Raw genomic sequence first — 18,596 nt, forward strand, 5'->3', positions numbered from 1 at the left:
GAGTCTATAGTTTTACAGTAAGAGTATAGAACTATACAATTAATTAATAAAATCAATTAATGAGAAATGTTTTGAGTTCATCATATTATGTAGGCAACATTAATTCGCACACTTCACCTTTAAGAGTTCAGGACACGCGTATAAACGTCACTGTCCTGATAGATAGATATCGCATAACATTACGACTCTAATTCGGCCGGTATTTGTGTCGGATCACTTCTGTTTGATATATGATGTTTATTCCTTTGGTATTCCCATGAACTCTAAGTCATATTAGCATGAGATGATGATAATTTCCAGTTAGACTATTAAGATCTCTGTTTGCTGAATGTACAAACTCTCAGATACTCAAGCATTTATATTGACATTAAAGTGTTTTTAGGAAGTGCCTGGATATTAAAATCATGACGCTTGTGTATATTTTGTTTACAACCTACACGCTAGAGGTGTTTAAAGCTTCTAGAACTCGTTACTAAATAGTTATGCTTACTTTAGTTAGTGTATAATTTACTACTTTATAATATAATGTAATTATTTGTGATCGACAGTTGTTGGATGTATGACAGTGTTTTCTTGCAACCACCGTGTGCTATGGGAGAATACTAAACTGGAATCTTAAATAATACTTAAATAATATTTTGTATTATTATAAAGCAGAAGTGACACACACGGACTTCCACAGTTCACACGTTCATCTGATCGGTTACCAAACACTGAATCCACACGTCTAGGAACACGCGTCAGTCTTGTACTCATGATTAATGTCAGATGCAGAGGGAAATCTACGCAGGGGACTGAAGGACCGATTTTAAAATTAAATCTTTTTTTAACTTGATGCAGCATCTCAAAACGCTCATGGTTGCATGTAAACTAGATTTGACATTTGCTAAAAATTAGTTGCTGATGTTGTTAGGGTGCTGCGGGTGGTTGCCAGGGTGTTATGTGGTTATTCTGGTGCTGCGGGTGGTTGCCAGGGTGGTATGTGGTTATTCTGGTGCTGCGGGTGGTTGCCAGGGTGGTATGTGGTTGTTAGGGTGCTGTGGTGGGTGGTTGCCGGGGTGTTATGTAGTCGTTAGGGTGTTGTGAGTGGTTGCCAGGGTGTTATGTGGTCGTTAGGTTGCTGTGGGTGGTTGTTGGGGTATTATGGTTCTTAAGTTGTTATGGGTGGATACTGGGGTGTGTATGGTCGTTAGGGTGCTGTGGGTGGTTGCCGGGGTGTTAGGTGGTCGTTAGGGTGCTGTGGGTGGTTGCCGGGGTGTTAGGTGGTCGTTAGGGTGCTGTGGGTGGTTGCCGGGGTGTTATGTGGTCGTTAGGGTGCTGTGAGTGGTTGCCAGGGTATTATGTGGTCGTTAGGGTGCTGTGAGTGGTTGCCGGGCTGTTATGTGGTCGTTAGGGTGCTGTGGGTGGTTGCCGGGGTGTTATGTGGTCGTTAGGGTGCTGTGAGTGGTTGCCGGGGTGTTATGTGGTCGTTAGGGTGCTGTGAGTGGTTGCCGGGGTGTTATGTGGTCGTTAGGGTGCTGTGAGTGGTCGCCGGGGTGTTATGATGTCGTTAGGGTGTTGTGAATGGTTGCCGGGGTGTTATGTGGTCGTTAGGGTGCTGTGAGTGGTCGCCGGGGTGTTATGATGTCGTTAGGGTGTTGTGAATGGTTGCCGGGGTGTTATGTGGTCGTTAGGGTGCTGTGAGTGGTTGCCGGGGTGTTATGTGGTCGTTAGGGTGCTGTGAGTGGTCGCCGGGGTGTTATGATGTCGTTAGGGTGTTGTGAATGGTTGCCGGGGTGTTATGTGGTCGTTAGGGTGTTGTGAATGGTTGCACAGTCACATGTCTCATGAATATTCAGCTGTGTGAATGAGGGCCTTCAGGCTGTAAAGTGTAAGTGTTTATATGTAAATCCTCATATGATCCCGTGTGAAGGGCCACAGGTGTGTGTGTTCACCTCAGTCTGCCAACAAACACTGACCGCGGTCATCTGGGTTTATTGAACTCAAAACATCAGCTCTTATTTTTGCTTCAGTTTTCAGCCTCAAATCAACCTTGATCTTATTCACTTCATTATGTCTTATCGTGAATAATTCATCAATGCATGCATCTAAAAAGTTTGTCTTGATAATCTAATATTACAAACTCATTTCATAGACACTTTTCACCATCCAATTAATGATTTTTTTTGTTCATTTCATATCTCATTTCATGCTGAAATACATCTCATTACAGATGTGAAATCGTTTGAGTTTTTGATTTGGACCCTGTGCAGTTTTTCTGCATGTAAACCGCACGAACGAGTCAGTGGTCAGAAAAATTGGTCTTCAGCGCCACCTTCTGCTCATTTCTAAAAGATACTTTGACTCCCACATGTTGGGCCTGATTCATGAAACACAAGTTCAATTCTGGGTAAATTGTTTTTATATTGTTGTCTTTAATTCAAAGCATTTGATTTCAGGTGTTATGAATGATTTATGAAAATTATTAGATTATTAGAACATTCATTGATCTGATGTGTTTATGCAGCGTGACTTGCATTTATATGCAGGTTCAATTTGGTAACCAGAAGTGAAGTGTCTCACTGTTCATTTCGTGTGTGTGTGTGTGTTATTCCTGGTACTCCAAGTTATTCTCAAACTTTTTTGCTGTACAACAAAAATGTACTATTGCTAAAATGCTTTGCTTTTCTTTTCTTTTTTTGCATTCGCATTTTCCAATAAGATTTCATATTTTTCGTTGAAGTAAATTTTGGAGCTAAATGAGTTTATTTGTTATTAAACTAACAAATATTATGTGGTTCTTAAGGTGTTGTGGGTGGATCCTGGGGTGGTATGTGGTTGCTAGGGTGGTGTGGGTGGTTGCCAGGGTGATGTGGGTGGTTGCTGGGGTGTTATGTGGTCGTTAGGGTGTTGAGTGGTCGCCGGGGTGTTATGTGATCGTTAGGGTGTTGAGTGGTCGCCGGGGTGTTATGTGGTCGTTAGGGTGTTATGTGGTCGTTAGGGTGTTGAGTGGTCGCCGGGGTGTTATGTGGTCGTTAGGGTGCTGTGAGTGGTTGCCGGGGTGTTATGTGGTCGTTAGGGTTCTGTGAGTGGTTGCCGGGGTGTTATGTGGTCGTTAGGGTGCTGTGAGTGGTTGCCGGGGTGTTATGTGGTCGTTAGGGTGCTGTGAGTGGTTGCCGGGGTGTTATGTGGTCGTTAGGGTGCTGTGAGTGGTTGCCGGGGTGTTATGTGGTCGTTAGGGTGTTGAGTGGTCGCCGGGGTGTTATGTGGTCGTTAGGGTGCTGTGAGTGGTTGCCAGGGTGTTATGTGGTCGTTAGGGTGCTGTGAGTGGTTGCCAGGGTGTTATGTGGTCGTTAGGGTGCTGTGAGTGGTTGCCGGGGTGTTATGTGGTCGTTAGGGTGCTGTGAGTTGTTGCCGGGGTGTTATGTGGTCGTTAGGGTTCTGTGAGTGGTTGCCGGGGTGTTATGTGGTCGTTAGGGTGCTGTGAGTGGTTGCCAGGGTGTTATGTGGTCGTTAGGGTGCTGTGAGTGGTTGCCGGGGTGTTATGTGGTCGTTAGGGTGCTGGAGTGGTTGCCGGGGTGTTATGTGGTCGTTAGGGTGCTGTGAGTGGTTGCCGGGGTGTTATGTGGTCGTTAGGGTGCTGTGAGTGGTTGCCGGGGTGTTATGTGGTCGTTAGGGTGCTGTGAGTGGTTGCCGGGGTGTTATGTGGTCGTTAGGGTGCTGTGAGTGGTTGCCGGGGTGTTATGTGGTCGTTAGGGTGCTGTGAGTGGTTGCCGGGGTGTTATGTGGTCGTTAGGGTGCTGTGAGTGGTTGCCGGGGTGTTGTGTGGTCGTTAGGGTGCTGTGAGTGGTTGCCGGGGTGTTGTGTGGTCGTTAGGGTGTGTGTGTGTAGTAATAAATCAAAAAAAAGTCATGGAAGTTCTTTGGCCACAAAATATGCTAATCCTCCTGTTTTATGAATTCCTTACAATCTTTCGGAGTTTGATTGCACACTCAGAGACTCGGTCTGATTTTGAGTGTTCCTCTTTGTCGTTTCTCAGAGGACGTCCTGTCGAAGGACGCAGGAGAATGTGCAATATGTCTGGAGGATCTGGTCCAGGGAGACACCATCGCTCGCCTGCCCTGCCTCTGCATCTATCACAAAGGGTAAAGCTCTTCTTCACGTGTGTGTGTGTGTTTAAGTGACGTGAGTGTTTTCTTTTATATTAACACTGCTTTCTTTCAGCTGTATTGATGAGTGGTTTGAAGTGAACCGATCGTGTCCTGAACATCCTTCAGATTAAAAGCGCCTCTCTCACCTTTGCACAGGTAACACCATTCACACTCCTAATGAATTCATGTTTACATCAATTTAAATGCATGTGCTTTTAAATAAAAATGAACACTGTTTATGTTCTTTAAAAATAATAATAATAATAAACATTTATTTGTATAGCATTTTTCATACATGGAATGCAACACAAAGTGCTTTATAAGCATAAAAACAAATTCACACAATGTCAATATAAAGTAATTTAAAATAAATAACAGATAAAATAACAGACTTGTACACAACTTCACAAAAATAAATGTCCCTAGTCATATTGATTTATCAGCACACTTTATATAAAACGTTAATATAATGTCACATGTAATGACATGATGTTATATGCTATTCAAAAAAATATAATTGCATGAGTAATTTTATATCATGGTAAAATTATTTCATATTAACTGATTAGTTATGAATCTGAAATCGGTGTAAAAACAGAAATATACATGCTTTAGGGTTCAAAACTAAAGACTCAAACTCTCTAGCTAAAACAGTTTCATGTTGTCTTCAACTGCATGCGGTTGTTATTATTATTATTATTATTATAAGGCAAGACACTCCAGGTGAATAGTGTAAAAAAACATGGATATCGCAGAACTTCCCAAGCTCATTAATTACATTAAGAAATGCTAAAACAAATTATATTTCAAATTGTGTGATGTTATATTTGAAAATACAAATGAGGCATTATATAATTAAATATACACTAATTTGTTTACATTTCCAGAATATAAATATTAAAATTGGTCAAAGCCAGGATCATAATTCGGTTAGTTTCTTTTAAGGTGGGGTAATTACATTGTACTTACTCAAATAAGTAGTGATTAATATTAATTAATTACATGCAACCTACTGTTAGGGTTAATGTTAGAGTTTGGTTTAGGGTTAGTTACTTGTACTTATTACTATAGTAATAACAGTAAATTCAGTAAAAAAAATGTAGAAAAGTGTAATTATGTCACCTTAAAATAAAGTTGTTTCATTTTGTGCAATATGTGGTTTCCACAGTAAATAAATCAGAAAATACTGTCTATAGCCATAAAACATAAACTGTCATCATGTTTTTAGGAATAAAATGTTCTATAAATCAGGCGAATGATATAAGAACAAACCTCTATGTAAAACCCTTCAGAAAACAGATCTGAATAAAACTATAAAGCTTGGTGTAAAGCTGCTGAAGTGAAGATTTCTGACTCAACGCCTGTAAAGATTTGGGTCCCACTTTATATTAAGTGGCTTTAACTACTATGTACTAACATTGAAATTACTTATTTGATACAATGGACTTATTGTGTACATATGGTTTTACATTGTACTTATATTTTAAAAATACCTGCTTGTAAGACAGCGGTAATTAATTTATGTAATTACATTTGTAATTACAGAGTTGACCTGTCCCTTACACCTTAACCCACCCATACACCCACCCGTCCCTAACCTTACCCGTATCACACCGCAATAGCAGAAAAAGTATTTTACAATAAAACATGAACACAATAAGTACATAGTACTTAAAGCCACTTAATATAAAGTGGGACCAAGATTTGTATTGTCATTGAAATCTACAGACACAAAATTGATAAAGTGCAATAAAATAAACACTTAAATGTGTATTTTGGATGTTTTTTCGCACTAGTCTGAAAGAAGACGACGTTATGGAAGCAAAATGGCCCAAAATCTCAAAAATAAAAAAGCCAATGGTCTTGCCTTAAATCATTCTAACTCTCTTTAATTGTGTTTCATGTCTCTAGCCTCCTGGTCGTGAGAAGCGGCGTGTCCCACTAGCGGACAGCAAATGTGAATTCTCTTCCTCCTCACAGACACTGTGACTTTGGTCTCCTCAGGCCGAGCAGGACGGCCTGATCGCAGAACGCCCCTCTCTTCTCGTAGCACGACTCTCCCTAGTCGCCATACAAACCCTAGTGTGCCAAAACTCATTCAGGGAAACTCTTTCCACATCACAGACCTATGAAAACCACAATAGAGGACGAGACCCTTGAGATGTTCTCCTCCATTGCACAGTTTTCCAATCAGAAACTTGTGAAGAAAGCTGATCTAGCAGAAGTTCGTTTCATTGGCTGTTTTACGCTCTTTGATTGGCCGGACTCAGGGTCAGCTGACTCTTGGTTGATCGGGTGATTGATTGATTGATTGATTGATTGATTGATTGATTGATTGATTGATTGATTGATTGTTCTGAAAAACTTTCTGGTAAATGGGACTCTCTCTCAGTGCCTTAATTTTCAGATCTCAAGAGCCGAAGAGGCTGCGTTTCGGATGTAAGATACCTGGATATGACGGACACGTGACCCCTGATTCAGTCTTTCATAACGCTGACCTCTTGTGTTTCCATTGGAGCCGTTTTCTCTCTGGATTCCCGGATGGACGAATGTCCTGTACATCTCGAGTCTCGTAGCAATATCTGTCAGATAAAGATTCACTGTAGCCTCTCGCATGGTTCTCCGTGATGTCTGAACATCTCACTTCTGCAGGTGCATCATATGAACATCCAGCGTTTTGTCTTGAGACAAATCTGGGCCTTAATTCAACACATTATTTTGGGTGAATCTCGTCAAAAAAACATGTCCAGGTCAAAATCAGAAGAAAAAAATTCAAAATTATATTTTGCATAATGAAAAAAAAAATCGGTTTTGGGAATATTAATGCAATGCAATTATTTTGATTAAAATCTGAATAAATAAAAGTGGCGCAGAAAATACTACCATGATGATACAATTATTAATTATGATTTATCGATTTTTTTTTTGAGAAATCAGAGGAGTGAGGTTAATTATGAAAATAATGTAAAATTAAAATGGTACGGGTCCTAAAATCTCTCATTTTATGCAAAATATAATTTTGTGATGAAAAAATGTCATTTCCTGACGGGTTTGGTGAGATTCACTCTCCAGTGACGTCATTTAGGACTCGTTTCTGTTTATTTTCTCATTGTATGTGCATCAAATCATATGATCCTCCATTTTATATGAGAAATGCAAGGCACCACATCAGGCCAAATGAGTGAATCTCACAAAATCTCCAGGTCATATTTCATTTTAAAGCTTAATATTTTTTACATTGCAACACATTTTCATGACAATTAAACATATTTTCACCCCTTCCGTATAAGTATTTATACATCATGATAGTATTCATTGCACCGCTGTCAATTTATGCTGATTAACATTTTAAAAATCATTGTATTCCAGTAATAACTCTTATGTTCTGCATTACAGAACTGATTGAAAATGTGCTTGATTGTTATGAAAATAATGTGACGCATCTTAAAGGCTTTGATTATTTGTGTTGAAATGTGACCTGAGATTGTGTGTGTGTGTGTGTGTGTGTAATTCACCAGTAGCTGCTGGAACACGCTTCATGTCTCTGTTGTCTTTGGGATTTTATCACCAGTTTCTCAATCTGATTATTTTGTGCAGTTCATATAGTTTGATCTAAATTATAGAGTCTGAACGGCATGATTTATATCATTTAAATATCACTGGGTCACATTTCAGCTGCTTTTCCCAAGATCCACGTCATAATATTTTGGAGAAAAGTGGTCGTTCTCCAGTGGGCTTTGACGGCTTCAAACAAATGCGCTGCTGACTAGAGTTTTTCAGTTACTAATCCGAGATTCTACAAGGGATTTTACATTCATTATAGCTTTACATTCATTCTGTTTTGAGCAGTCTCACGTAAAGCCTTACGTGGTTGTGTTTATATGAGGGGTCAGTTGTGGTGTTGATTTGACCTGTGGATTAGTCATGGCCCAGTGAAGCTGAATTGAAAAGCATCTTCACTGCAAAAAAAAAAAATTCCTCCTCATTATTTGTGTCTTGTTTTCCAGTACAAATATCTAATCATTCTTAAATCGACAAACATTTACTTGAATGCACAAATTACTTAAGATATTAACTTAAGTCTTGTTTTCTGACAATTGTTTCAAAATGAAGTTAATGCTTTTAAAAAAATGGGTCAGAAAAATCTGCTTAATTTTGATGAAAAACCAGATTATTTGTGTGTCTGGCAGATATTTGTTGTTGTTTTGAGCATAAACTCACTTAGGTTCTTTTTAGGAAAGCAAAACTTTATATCTGATCATTTTGCTTGATATTTTACTAAAAATACTGAGGAAGAAAATGTCTTTTCGCAGTGTTCCCACTGTCAGAGTATTACTGTAGTACAGCCCGGCATATCGAAGTTGCCATAATAGCTTTAAAATGCTGCTAGTCATGTATGTTGAGGCTGATGAGAAGCCAGTCGTACAGCACAGCTGGAAGATGCCGTTTTTGGTTTTCTGGTCACGTAAAAGAAGATGGATGACATTATTGCACACGGGAAACACCACTATTTTTAAAAAGCCTTATCAGACCACTTGCAAAACACCTTTTATGACATCTCATTTAAGTAAATAATAAATTTACATTTCTAATTTTTGATGTTCTTTCATATTTTTGCTGCTTTGTGCAAACGTCTGTTTCCAGCAGATCTGAGCCCTGATGCATCCGACTGGATCTTTTGATATAGAAGATGGCGTGTCTTTTCTGTTTGTATGTTTAATGTGCTACCAAACTCCATCAGGTATAGATCTATCTGATCTAGTTTCATCCTTACAGTAACTGAGAGGAACCTGATGCAAAGGAAACAAACAGGAGCTTGTGTATGTATGTGTTAAGTGACCACCCGGGTGATCATAAAGTTTTTTTTTTTTTTTTATGATTTAGAGATTTTGTAACATTCCATATATGTAAAAAAAAAACAAAAAAAATGTACAGAGATAATGAAATTAAAAAAGGAAACCCTTTTGAGGCACAGATATTTAAATATTTGTCTGGACGTCTTTCTGTGTGTGTGTGTGTGTGTGTGTGTGTGTGTGTGTGTGTGTGTGTGTGTGTGTGTGTGTGTGTGTGTGTGTGTGTGTGTGTGTGTGTGTGTGTGTGAGTGAATTGGAGCTTGAGGATATTTTTACTTGCCAAGTTTTTAATCATCTAATTGACTTAAAATGATTAATAATGATTTCTCTGAACTGAAAAAGCACCATTATAGGTCCACAAGTGTCACCCGTTTCAGAGCAAACTCATAAATATATATATAAATAATGACATTCATCATTTTCATCTATACAGTTACAATATATCCCGGCCTTGATGTAGTTTCTTGAGTTCTGGCTTTAGTGTGATACTCAGGACAGAGCAACTGTAATAAACATGCATGTCTTGAATCAGTGTTGCCTTCACAGCCGACGGTGCTTCTGTTACTGAAGTAAACCAACATCCGTGGCTTTACACCAACTTCCTCCTTTTCTCAAATCACATGTTTTACTATTTCTTCTTAGCGGAAGCGAAGCCTCTTGTCGCCCTCAAAGAGTAGTTGTTCTTCTTCAGAAACACAGTTTCCTTTAATGCTGTGAACAAATCAGAAAATGTGGAAATGTGTAAAACTGGAAGAAACCGTCATGTGTATGAAGGAAAACTAGGGCTCTGATCCAAGATTTAGTGAGCTGCCTACATAGACACCTCTTGAGTGTGTGATTTGGAACACACTACACCCCAAAAGGAGATTTTCTTAGCATGAAGAACATTTTAATAATCTAAAGAATATATTTCCACTGTAATAAAGAACCTTTTGAGTAATGGAAAGCTTTACAGAATCATTGATGCCAACAAAAAAAATGTAATTTTTAAGAGTGCACATTGGACTCGACTCAAAAAAAAAAAAAAAAAATTATCGAGTTTGCATGTTGCAAAGTCAATGCAATAAAATACACAGCACACATACTGGGTTAAAAAAGTCAATTTTATCGTTACTTTTCAGTATTGAGATTTTTCTCACCCCGACCATCATTGATGGAGCATTAATGGCATTCATGCAGTGCTTTTTAAATTTTGACTTAACCAAAGTGTCTTTGAAGGCAGAATAATCTTTTATTACAACTTTTATGTCTTAAAATAATGCAAACTCTCTAGGATTCACAGATCTTACTTGACTTCCTTCAGTGTAGTGTTGTTTGTCAAGCCTTCAGACAGCAGTTTGGCTCCGTGAATGGTCAACTCGTTTTCCATTAGCCTGTAGAGAGTCGAATCGATTATTCTAATCTGTCAGAGGCAGAGCAAATATTGTGCACACAGACCTGAAGTTCATTACTTGGCATAAAGTCTACATATATTATATGTTGATTAGCATATTAGATTCTGTTGAGCAAAGCATTTTGAGATGGGTTAGGGTTAGTCATTGCATTTGTAAGTTAGATGCAGAAATGACCACTTACATGCTTGCATATGTGAAACAGTTGTAAAGATATTAACAATGAAACAGTTTTAAAGGTATTACTGAAATACTGTGGTATACTCGATCGTACATTAGATGTGTCAGAGTAGAGCTGGACTTGAAGGCATCGGCGATGTCCGACGCTGCATCGTCTGAGATTTTGTTCTGTATCAGCCTGGAAAATAAGCACATTTTGTGTGAATGCGTCTGGGAACAATCATCAAAAGGGTATTATTTATCACGCATGAGAAAATATGACGTTTTGTTGTACCAGAAGATGTGAAGGCTTGTGTTTTGCTTCAGTGCTTTTGCCAAACTTCTTCCACCAAGAGAAGTAATGCCATTGGCGGAGAGACTAAACCGCAATGCAATAATCATTCTGAGATTGCTCGTTCTTTATTTGACAGCTACATGTATCAGAATGGAGACATAAGAGTGATCTTATACCTGAGGTTGGTCAGGCTGGGGTGATTCTTCAGAGCCTCTGCGAACGCATCTGCCCCCTCGTCCCCGATCGAGTTACCCCACATCCTACAACCAATTCATTTGAGCAATTTTCATTTCAACACTTTTACCATAGTTTTTGGACAATTTCTATACAACCTGCTTGCTTTTAAACAAAGAGCACATTTTTGTTTGATATTATGGCAGTATCATTTGAACGGTGGGTTTAATTGTTCCCTTAGATATTCTTACCCTACGTCAAAGATAGATTTGCTCTTTTGAATCGCACTGCCAAGGTATTTCCCACCCACACCGGTGATGTTGTTGCAGCCGAGCCTATATGGGAAATAAATGTACATGACTTCTATTTACCCAGTGAGTATTATTGTAAAAGTCGTTTTAAAGTATAAAAAAAAAAACATTGCAATCCATTTTTAATCTGATCAAAACCGAAGGGGAAAAAACGCACGCCAGAGTAATGATATCAAAGGTGCAGACAAAAAATGCAAATCAAAACAAGGAAATAATTCACACACTTGCAAAATGGTTAAAAAGTCGAAACGTTAACATCATGGTCTGTTAAAGAACCATACATATTTAATGCCATACACTACCTTTCAAAAGTTTGTAAAAAAAAAAAAAAAAAATGTTTGTGAAAGAAGTCCCTGCAGTTTGTTAATCAAAATCACAGTAAAAACCGTAATATTGTTCAATATTATCAGTTTAAAATAGCTATTTTTGTATGCAAATATATTTTCAACTGTCGTTTATTCCTCTGATCAAAGCTGTATTTTCAGCATCATTACTCCAGTCTTCAGTGTCACATGATCCTTCGGAAATCATTCTAATATGATGATTTGCTGCTCAAGAAACATTTTGTATTAATATTAATGTTGATAACAGCTTCATATTTCTGTGGAAACCATGATACCCCGAACTTTTGAATGATAGTGTAATTTGGTAATGTAATTAATTGATCAAATGTAAAAATGTATCGAAAGTGACAGTAAAGACTTTAATAATATTTATAATAATATTTCCATTTCAAATAAATACTTTCTAAAGAATCATGAGGAAAAATTAAAAATATGAAGCAGCACCACCTTTTTGATAAGATTTTTTTTTATATATAAAATAATTGAGCACCAAATCAGCATATTAGAATGATTTCTGAATGATCATGTGACAAGTACTTGTGCTATCAGGGTATGTTTCTGTAATACCTACTTGAGGGTCTTCAAGTGTGGACATTCTTCAATGATCTTTGCTACTAGTTTGGCTCCAACATCTGTGATGTGGTTTTTGTAAAGGCTGTAAATGCAGAGAACAGGGTAGAATGAGGCCTAAACAAAACTCAAGCAACAAAACAAAGATGGACGGATGAACTCACCCCAAGACCTTAATGATTTTTTGTTTGACGAGTTCCTCAGCCAGAACCTCAATGCTGCTGTCTGTGAGCTGATTCACACAAAATCTGAAAGGTAGGAACGTCATGTGTCGTTCTAGTTCTTCATAATTGTATAAGCTTTGGGTTAAGTTTAACCCTGCCTGGCTTTTCTTACCTTATTACTGTCATTTTGCTGAAAGAGGGTCTCAGCTGCTTAACGCCATAATCATTGATGTTATTGTTGTCCATGTCGACTCCCAGGTGCTTCCTACGGTGGTGGAGGACAAAGTTCAACGCGCTGCAGTCGGCCGAGTAAATGTTACAGAAGGCAATCTTAATGTAATCTGCCGATATGCTGTTGGCCGTCATCTTGGCCACGTTCTCGCTGTTCGTCTCAAAAATGCATCGCAGCATCCACAAGAAATTTGGCATCGCGTGCACCTTGTAGCCCTCAATGTCTGTAGATGGATAACGAGGGAGGCCCTTAAGATGAGTCCGCACGCTGTTGGACAGATAGGACTTGAGCGTCTTGCGCTTTTGTTTCAATGATACTGGTGGAACGATATGCTCTAGGAGTGCAACATTGGGTTTGGACAAGAGTCCACATAAAAATAAGTTGGTGAATTGGAAATTGGTCTGGAAAGGGTCTTTATCTCTGGGTCTTGACTTTCCCAGACAAGGCAAGCAGGAGAGATGAGACGACTTCTTGTATTCGCATTTGGAGAAGAACCTTAGAATGGATTCGGGAGAGATTTTGGAGTCCAGCACCAGAGAAAAAGCTGCTAAGAAGGCTTGGAGGGTCTCATGGAGGAACTCAAAGGTAGCAGAGCCTCCGCATGCATCGTAATGTGAAGCAGGCCTCAGAAAGCCAAACTGAAGGTCTTCGTCGTCCAATCCACAGGATGTCACTTCCTCTATGCTGAAGACAAGTCCACCCCTTTCTAAACCCTGTAAGGCTAGCCGAGCAAAGGCTGAAAGCTTCTCCTCACCAGCTTTAAAGGTTTCCGTTGGACACCTCGTGCTCCGTTTCAATAGCCCAGGCCGTGCAGTTGAGTGGCCAAGAAAGACCTCAGAAAGGAGCAGGAAGACATTTGTGAGCGTAATGCAAGAGTCTGGCAATTCGAAGTTATCATAAACCGAATGAAGATGCTTGAAGCTCTTGAGGATGATCCAGCTGAACAATGGGATGGAGCAAAGACCGCAGAGGTGAGGGTTGGCGTCTAGCTGATCCATCACCAATGTCCTGTGTTCCTTCTCTGGGAAATGGAGAGCTGTATATCTCTTCAGGTGTTCAGGTGAAAATCCCTTCATATACACCTTCTTCCGGATTACTCTGCTTTGGATCTCGGTGCCGCTTCGTGCAGATAGAATCTTCCGAGAACCTTTGAGCAATTTTCCGCAAAGCAAATTCATGAGAAGCAGAAGCGGACGAGTCTTTTCTTCCGGAGAGACCACTTCCGGCACATTATCCAAGTCAGAATCCATTTGGATTTCGTCATATCCATCAAAGGTGAAAACCACCGTCTCTGGGAATCGTAAGATGTAGGTGAAAACCTCATTATCAAGGTCTCCGTCTGGATAGCAGTTGTGTTTGAAAATCAGATCCTTCAGCGAGATCTCGTCCGTCTCCTTGAAGGCACTGAACATCCTGCATCTGAACTTGAAGAAGAACTTTGCACGCGTCTTCAGCTCCCTTCGGGACCACAAGTTCTGCAGTTTCTGAAGGACAATTGATTTGCCCACGCCAGCGTCACCGGTGATGAAGATCGTCTCAGCCTGCTGGTTGAAGACACCCTGGTCTCCTAGAAGCTCATCCAGACTCTGTAAGTATCCCAAGCTCTCACCTCTGTCGTTCAGGATCTCCATCTGTGTGTCCATGTAAAGATCCTCCAGCGGCGTCTCCTCACTTTTAGAGTAGGACGTGATGAACTGAGTGTCCCTTCCCAGCTCACATCTGAGCTTCTCACAGTACTTGCTAACTGCAAAGATGCAGAAAAACGTTAGTGCACCAAAACAACTGGTGGAATAATTAATAAATTGAATGCATAAATGCAAATATTTTAAATGGGGGGGAAAAACTCACTTGGGTCTGTGTTAATCACTGGTATGGCACTTATAGTGTCCAATGGTGTGTACTGAATATCATCAAACCAAGGCCGCAGATCAATGTAAGCATCGTATGCTTCATGAAGAATGTGCATGAAATATGCTGAGCACTCCTCTCCTTTACTCTGAACCAGCTCCAAAATTTTGCGTACCTGCATGTCCAAAAAATGAGGTGAGTTGATAAGTAGTGAATTAATGAAGACTAAATTACAAGAAATACACTATATAATTACTATAATAATATTAGTTATGTCAAGTACAATTCATTTGTCATTGTCGGACATAATGCTTACATTTAATTTAATTTAATTAGTTGTTTATGTATGTGTGTGTAATATACAAATCAAATAAATGTTTATATAATATAAATTGTTTGTCATACAACTATCTATAAAGAACTATGTAATGTAACTAATGCAGTTGTTTTTAGAGGTGGAAAGAGTACTAAAAGATTGTACTTAAGTGAAAGTATTGCTACTTAAGAAGTAATTCCCTTGAGTGCAAGTAGAAAAATAATATGAAAAGTAAGAGTAACTTATGACGTTCCCTTATATGGACAAAGGCATCCAGATTTTGCTACAGCTGAATAAAATCAAAGTCACTTGGCCATGTTGCTGTTAATATGGATGTTATGGTACTATACGGTTATCCGGACCACATGATGGCCTACCCCGCCCCTAAACCTACCCGTCACTGGGGTTAAGACCAATCATACGATGGCCTACCCCTAACCCCGCCCCTAAACCTACCCGTCACTGGGGTTCAGACCAATAATACGATGGCCTACCCCTAACCCCGCCCCTAAACCTACCCGTCACTGGGGTTAAGACCAATCATACAATGGCCTACCCCTAACCCCGCCCCTAAACCTACACGTCACTGGGGTTAAGACCAATCATACGATGGCCTACCCCCAACCCCGCCCCTAAACCTACCCGTCACTGGGGTTAAGACCAATCATACGATGGCCTACCCCTAACCCCGCCCCTAAACCTACCCGTCACTGGGGTTCAGACCAATAATACGATGGCCTACCCCTAACCCCGCCCCTAAACCTACCCGTCACTGGGGTTAAGACCAATCATAAGATGGCCTACCCCTAACCCCGCCCCTAAACCTACCCGTCACTGGGGTTAAGACCAATCATACGATGGCCTACCCCTAACCCCGCCCCTAAACCTACCCGTCACTGGGGTTAAGACCAATCAGGGATGACTATACGGGACTAAAAGACACACGTGTGGTCCGGATAACCGTATAGTTCCGATGTTATTTCAGCAGTTTGCTGAAATCTTAAAATATGTCAGTGGCATTTTTTGTCTCAAGATTCACACCAGTAATGCTTTTTTCTGAGGCACGTTTATAAAAGCTACTTTTTTTTTTGTTTAAAAGCTTCTTTTTCTTTATTGTTTGTCATACAACTATCTATAAAGAACTATGTAATGTAACTAATGCAGTTGTTTTTAGAGGTGGAAAGAGTACTAAAAGATTGTACTTAAGTGAAAGTATTGCTACTTAAGAAGTAATTCCCTTGAGTGCAAGTAGAAAAATAATATGACAAGTAAGAGTAACTTATGACGTTCCCTTATATGGACAAAGGCATCCAGATTTTGCTACAGCTCAATAAAATCAAAGTCACTTGGCCATGTTGCTGTTAATATGGATGTTATGGTACTATACGGGTATCCGGACCACACGATGGCCTACCCCTAACCCCGCCCCTAAACCTACCCGTCACTGGGGTTAAGACCAATCATACAATGGCCTACCCCTAACCCCGCCCCTAAACCTACCCGTCACTGGGGTTAAGACCAATCATACGATGGCCTACCCCTAACCCCGCCCCTAAACCTACCCGTCACTGGGGTTAAGACCAATCATACAATGGCCTACCCCTAACCCCGCCCCTAAACCTACCCGTCACTGGGGTTAAGACCAATCATACGATGGCCTACCCCCAACCCCGCCCCTAAACCTACCCGTCACTGGGGTTAAGACCAATCATACGATGGCCTACCCCTAACCCCGCCCCTAAACCTACCCGTCACTGGGGTTAAGACCAATCATAAGATGGCCTACTCCTAACCCCGCCCCTAAACCTACCCGTCACTGGGGTTAAGACCAATCATACGATGGCCTACCCCCAACCCCGCCCCTAAACCTACCCGTCACTGGGGTTAAGACCAATCATACGATGGCCTACCCCTAACCCCGCCCCTAAACCTACCCGTCACTGGGGTTAAGACCAATCATACGATGGCCTACCCCCAACCCCGCCCCTAAACCTACCCGTCACTGGGGTTAAGACCAATCATACGATGGCCTACCCCCAACCCCGCCCCTAAACCTACCCGTCACTGGGGTTAAGACCAATCATACGATGGCCTACCCCCAACCCCGCCCCTAAACCTACCCGTCACTGGGGTTAAGACCAATCATACGATGGTCTACCCCTAACCCCGCCCCTAAACCTACCCGTCACTGGGGTTAAGACCAATCATACGATGGCCTACCCCTAACCCCGCCCCTAAACCTACCCGTCACTGGGGTTAAGACCAATCATACGATGGCCTACCCCCAACCCCGCCCCAAAACCTACCCGTCACTGTGGTTAAGACCAATCAGGGATGACTATACGGGACTAAAAGACACATTAGTTATCCTGTGGTCCGGATAACCGTATAGTTCCGATGTTATTTCAGCAGTTTGCTGAAATCTTAAAATATGTCAGTGCCATTTTTTGTCTCAAGATTCACACCAGTAATGCTTTTTTCTGAGGCACGTTTATAAAAGCTACTCAAACGTCCTAACTGAACTAAGGCCTTATCCTGGCTTAATCTAAACCCCGTCTGTGAAACCAGGTTAAATTAGGTTAAAGGGTGATGGAAATGAAATCATAACATTTATTTCCATCAAGAGGTGCATACATTTTTGGTCAAGATCTTGTATTGACAATGCAAGAGTCCAGCACTCAGTAAAGTCTCCTCCAGCACATCCCAAAGACTTTCAATGAATTTAAGGTCTGGACTCAGAGATGCCAATTCATGTGTGAAATCAAATGATTCCTGATGCCCGCTCACAACCATTCTTTCATAATTTGAGCCTGATGAATCTTGACATTGTCATCCTGGTGGAACTCAAGTTAAAGTATAGGCACAATTTAGTTATAATCAAAAAGATTTTAAAGAGAATGAATAAAGTGCTCAAGTAGCTACTGTAAAGAAAGGCTACCTTTCAACCTCTGTTTATGTTATTATATTGTAGTAGGCCTACTATTTTTGTACTACCAGGTACAGTATTGGATATCAGTAATAGCAGTACTTTAATATCATTGTAGTGTTGTATACCTGGTCAGTTTTGGTGGTGCTGCGCTGTATAATCTCGATGTCTTCAGTGCAGATGAAGCCGTTGATCTGGAGATTGTCCAGAATACACTGTGTGTTCTTCACCTGCTCCACCAGCAGCTCGCGGTGTGAAGTCAGCAGCTTCAGGGGAGACCCCTTCTTGTAAGACCCCATTTTACAGCAGGACACTGTAGCTGGTTAGTTAGTCAACACCCTAATGATAATCTAAAGCAGTCTCTTTACAGGCACGCGGGCAGGGTGTCACCGGACTGGACTCGCGTCATAGTCAGACTGTTAAACCAGATTTTCACAAGTTCAAGAAGACAATGACGCTATATTGTATTGTAAGAAAGTTTAGCCATCTCAACGTCCTCACTCAAAAGAAAACGGAAAATGAAAGAGTCTATCTGTACAAACTTTAGAAACTTCGCGAGGTTAAACGGACTGAGCGGAGTGTTGTTTACTTGGTTCCGCACCTTCCATGTTAACTAGGAAGTGAAACTAAAACCATGGCGAAATGAACATGAAATATGACCCGGATTGATTGTGAAACCCACCCTGGATTTGCTCATTTCTGCTGTGTCAACGTTGTTTAAATGTGAGTTAGAGGCATAGGTTAGAGAGGTCAGAGAAATAAAACAATCTATATTGTTGCTATATTGTTGCTGGAAGGCTATTACCCAGCCAACAAAAAAAAAAATTCTAAGAACGTTTTTCTAACATTCCCATCAAGTTATAAAACCGTTATTTCGAATGTT

The 18,596-nt window shown here is 40.5% G+C and overlaps 2 protein-coding genes across 2 annotated transcripts in view; one reads left to right on the top strand and one right to left on the bottom strand.

Annotated features, from left to right (window-relative positions):
- znrf2b (zinc and ring finger 2b) overlaps window positions 1-8,726 on the top strand; it is a 49,346-nt gene extending 40,620 nt beyond the window's left edge. Inside the window, exons 3-5 of the mRNA XM_079624980.1 lie at window positions 4,019-4,124; window positions 4,204-4,286; window positions 6,042-8,726. Of these exons, the coding sequence (XP_079481106.1) occupies window positions 4,019-4,124; window positions 4,204-4,261 (164 nt within the window). The 3' untranslated portion in view covers window positions 4,262-4,286; window positions 6,042-8,726. The remainder of the gene's footprint in view (window positions 1-4,018; window positions 4,125-4,203; window positions 4,287-6,041) is intronic.
- A 531-nt stretch (window positions 8,727-9,257) lies between these two features.
- On the bottom strand, window positions 9,258-18,337 carry nod1 (nucleotide-binding oligomerization domain containing 1). Its single transcript, XM_079624969.1, has 11 exons — window positions 17,842-18,337; window positions 14,472-14,646; window positions 12,564-14,367; window positions 12,392-12,475; window positions 12,229-12,312; window positions 11,254-11,337; window positions 11,005-11,088; window positions 10,829-10,912; window positions 10,649-10,732; window positions 10,273-10,356; window positions 9,258-9,694 (listed from the first exon to the last, which is right to left on the bottom strand). Exons 1-11 carry the CDS (start codon window positions 18,010-18,012, stop codon window positions 9,622-9,624), a joined length of 2,811 nt encoding a protein of 936 aa, XP_079481095.1. The 5' UTR covers window positions 18,013-18,337; the 3' UTR covers window positions 9,258-9,621.
- Window positions 18,338-18,596: the final 259 nt, after the last annotated feature.

This window comes from Phoxinus phoxinus (genome assembly GCF_949152265.1).
Source record: "Phoxinus phoxinus genome assembly, chromosome: 10".
Lineage (NCBI taxonomy): Eukaryota > Metazoa > Chordata > Actinopteri > Cypriniformes > Leuciscidae > Phoxinus > Phoxinus phoxinus.

Excerpts from the sequence above, each read along its gene's own strand:
- nod1 (XM_079624969.1), bottom strand. The coding sequence starts at position 18,012 with ATGGGGTCTTACAAGAAGGGGTCTCCCCTGAAGCTGCTGACTTCACAC. Across the intron at positions 14,647-17,841 it reads GCACCACCAAAACTGACCAG|GTACGCAAAATTTTGGAGCT; the intron begins GTATACAACACT and ends TTGGACATGCAG. Across the intron at positions 11,089-11,253 it reads AAATCTATCTTTGACGTAGG|GATGTGGGGTAACTCGATCG; the intron begins GTAAGAATATCT and ends AATTGGTTGTAG.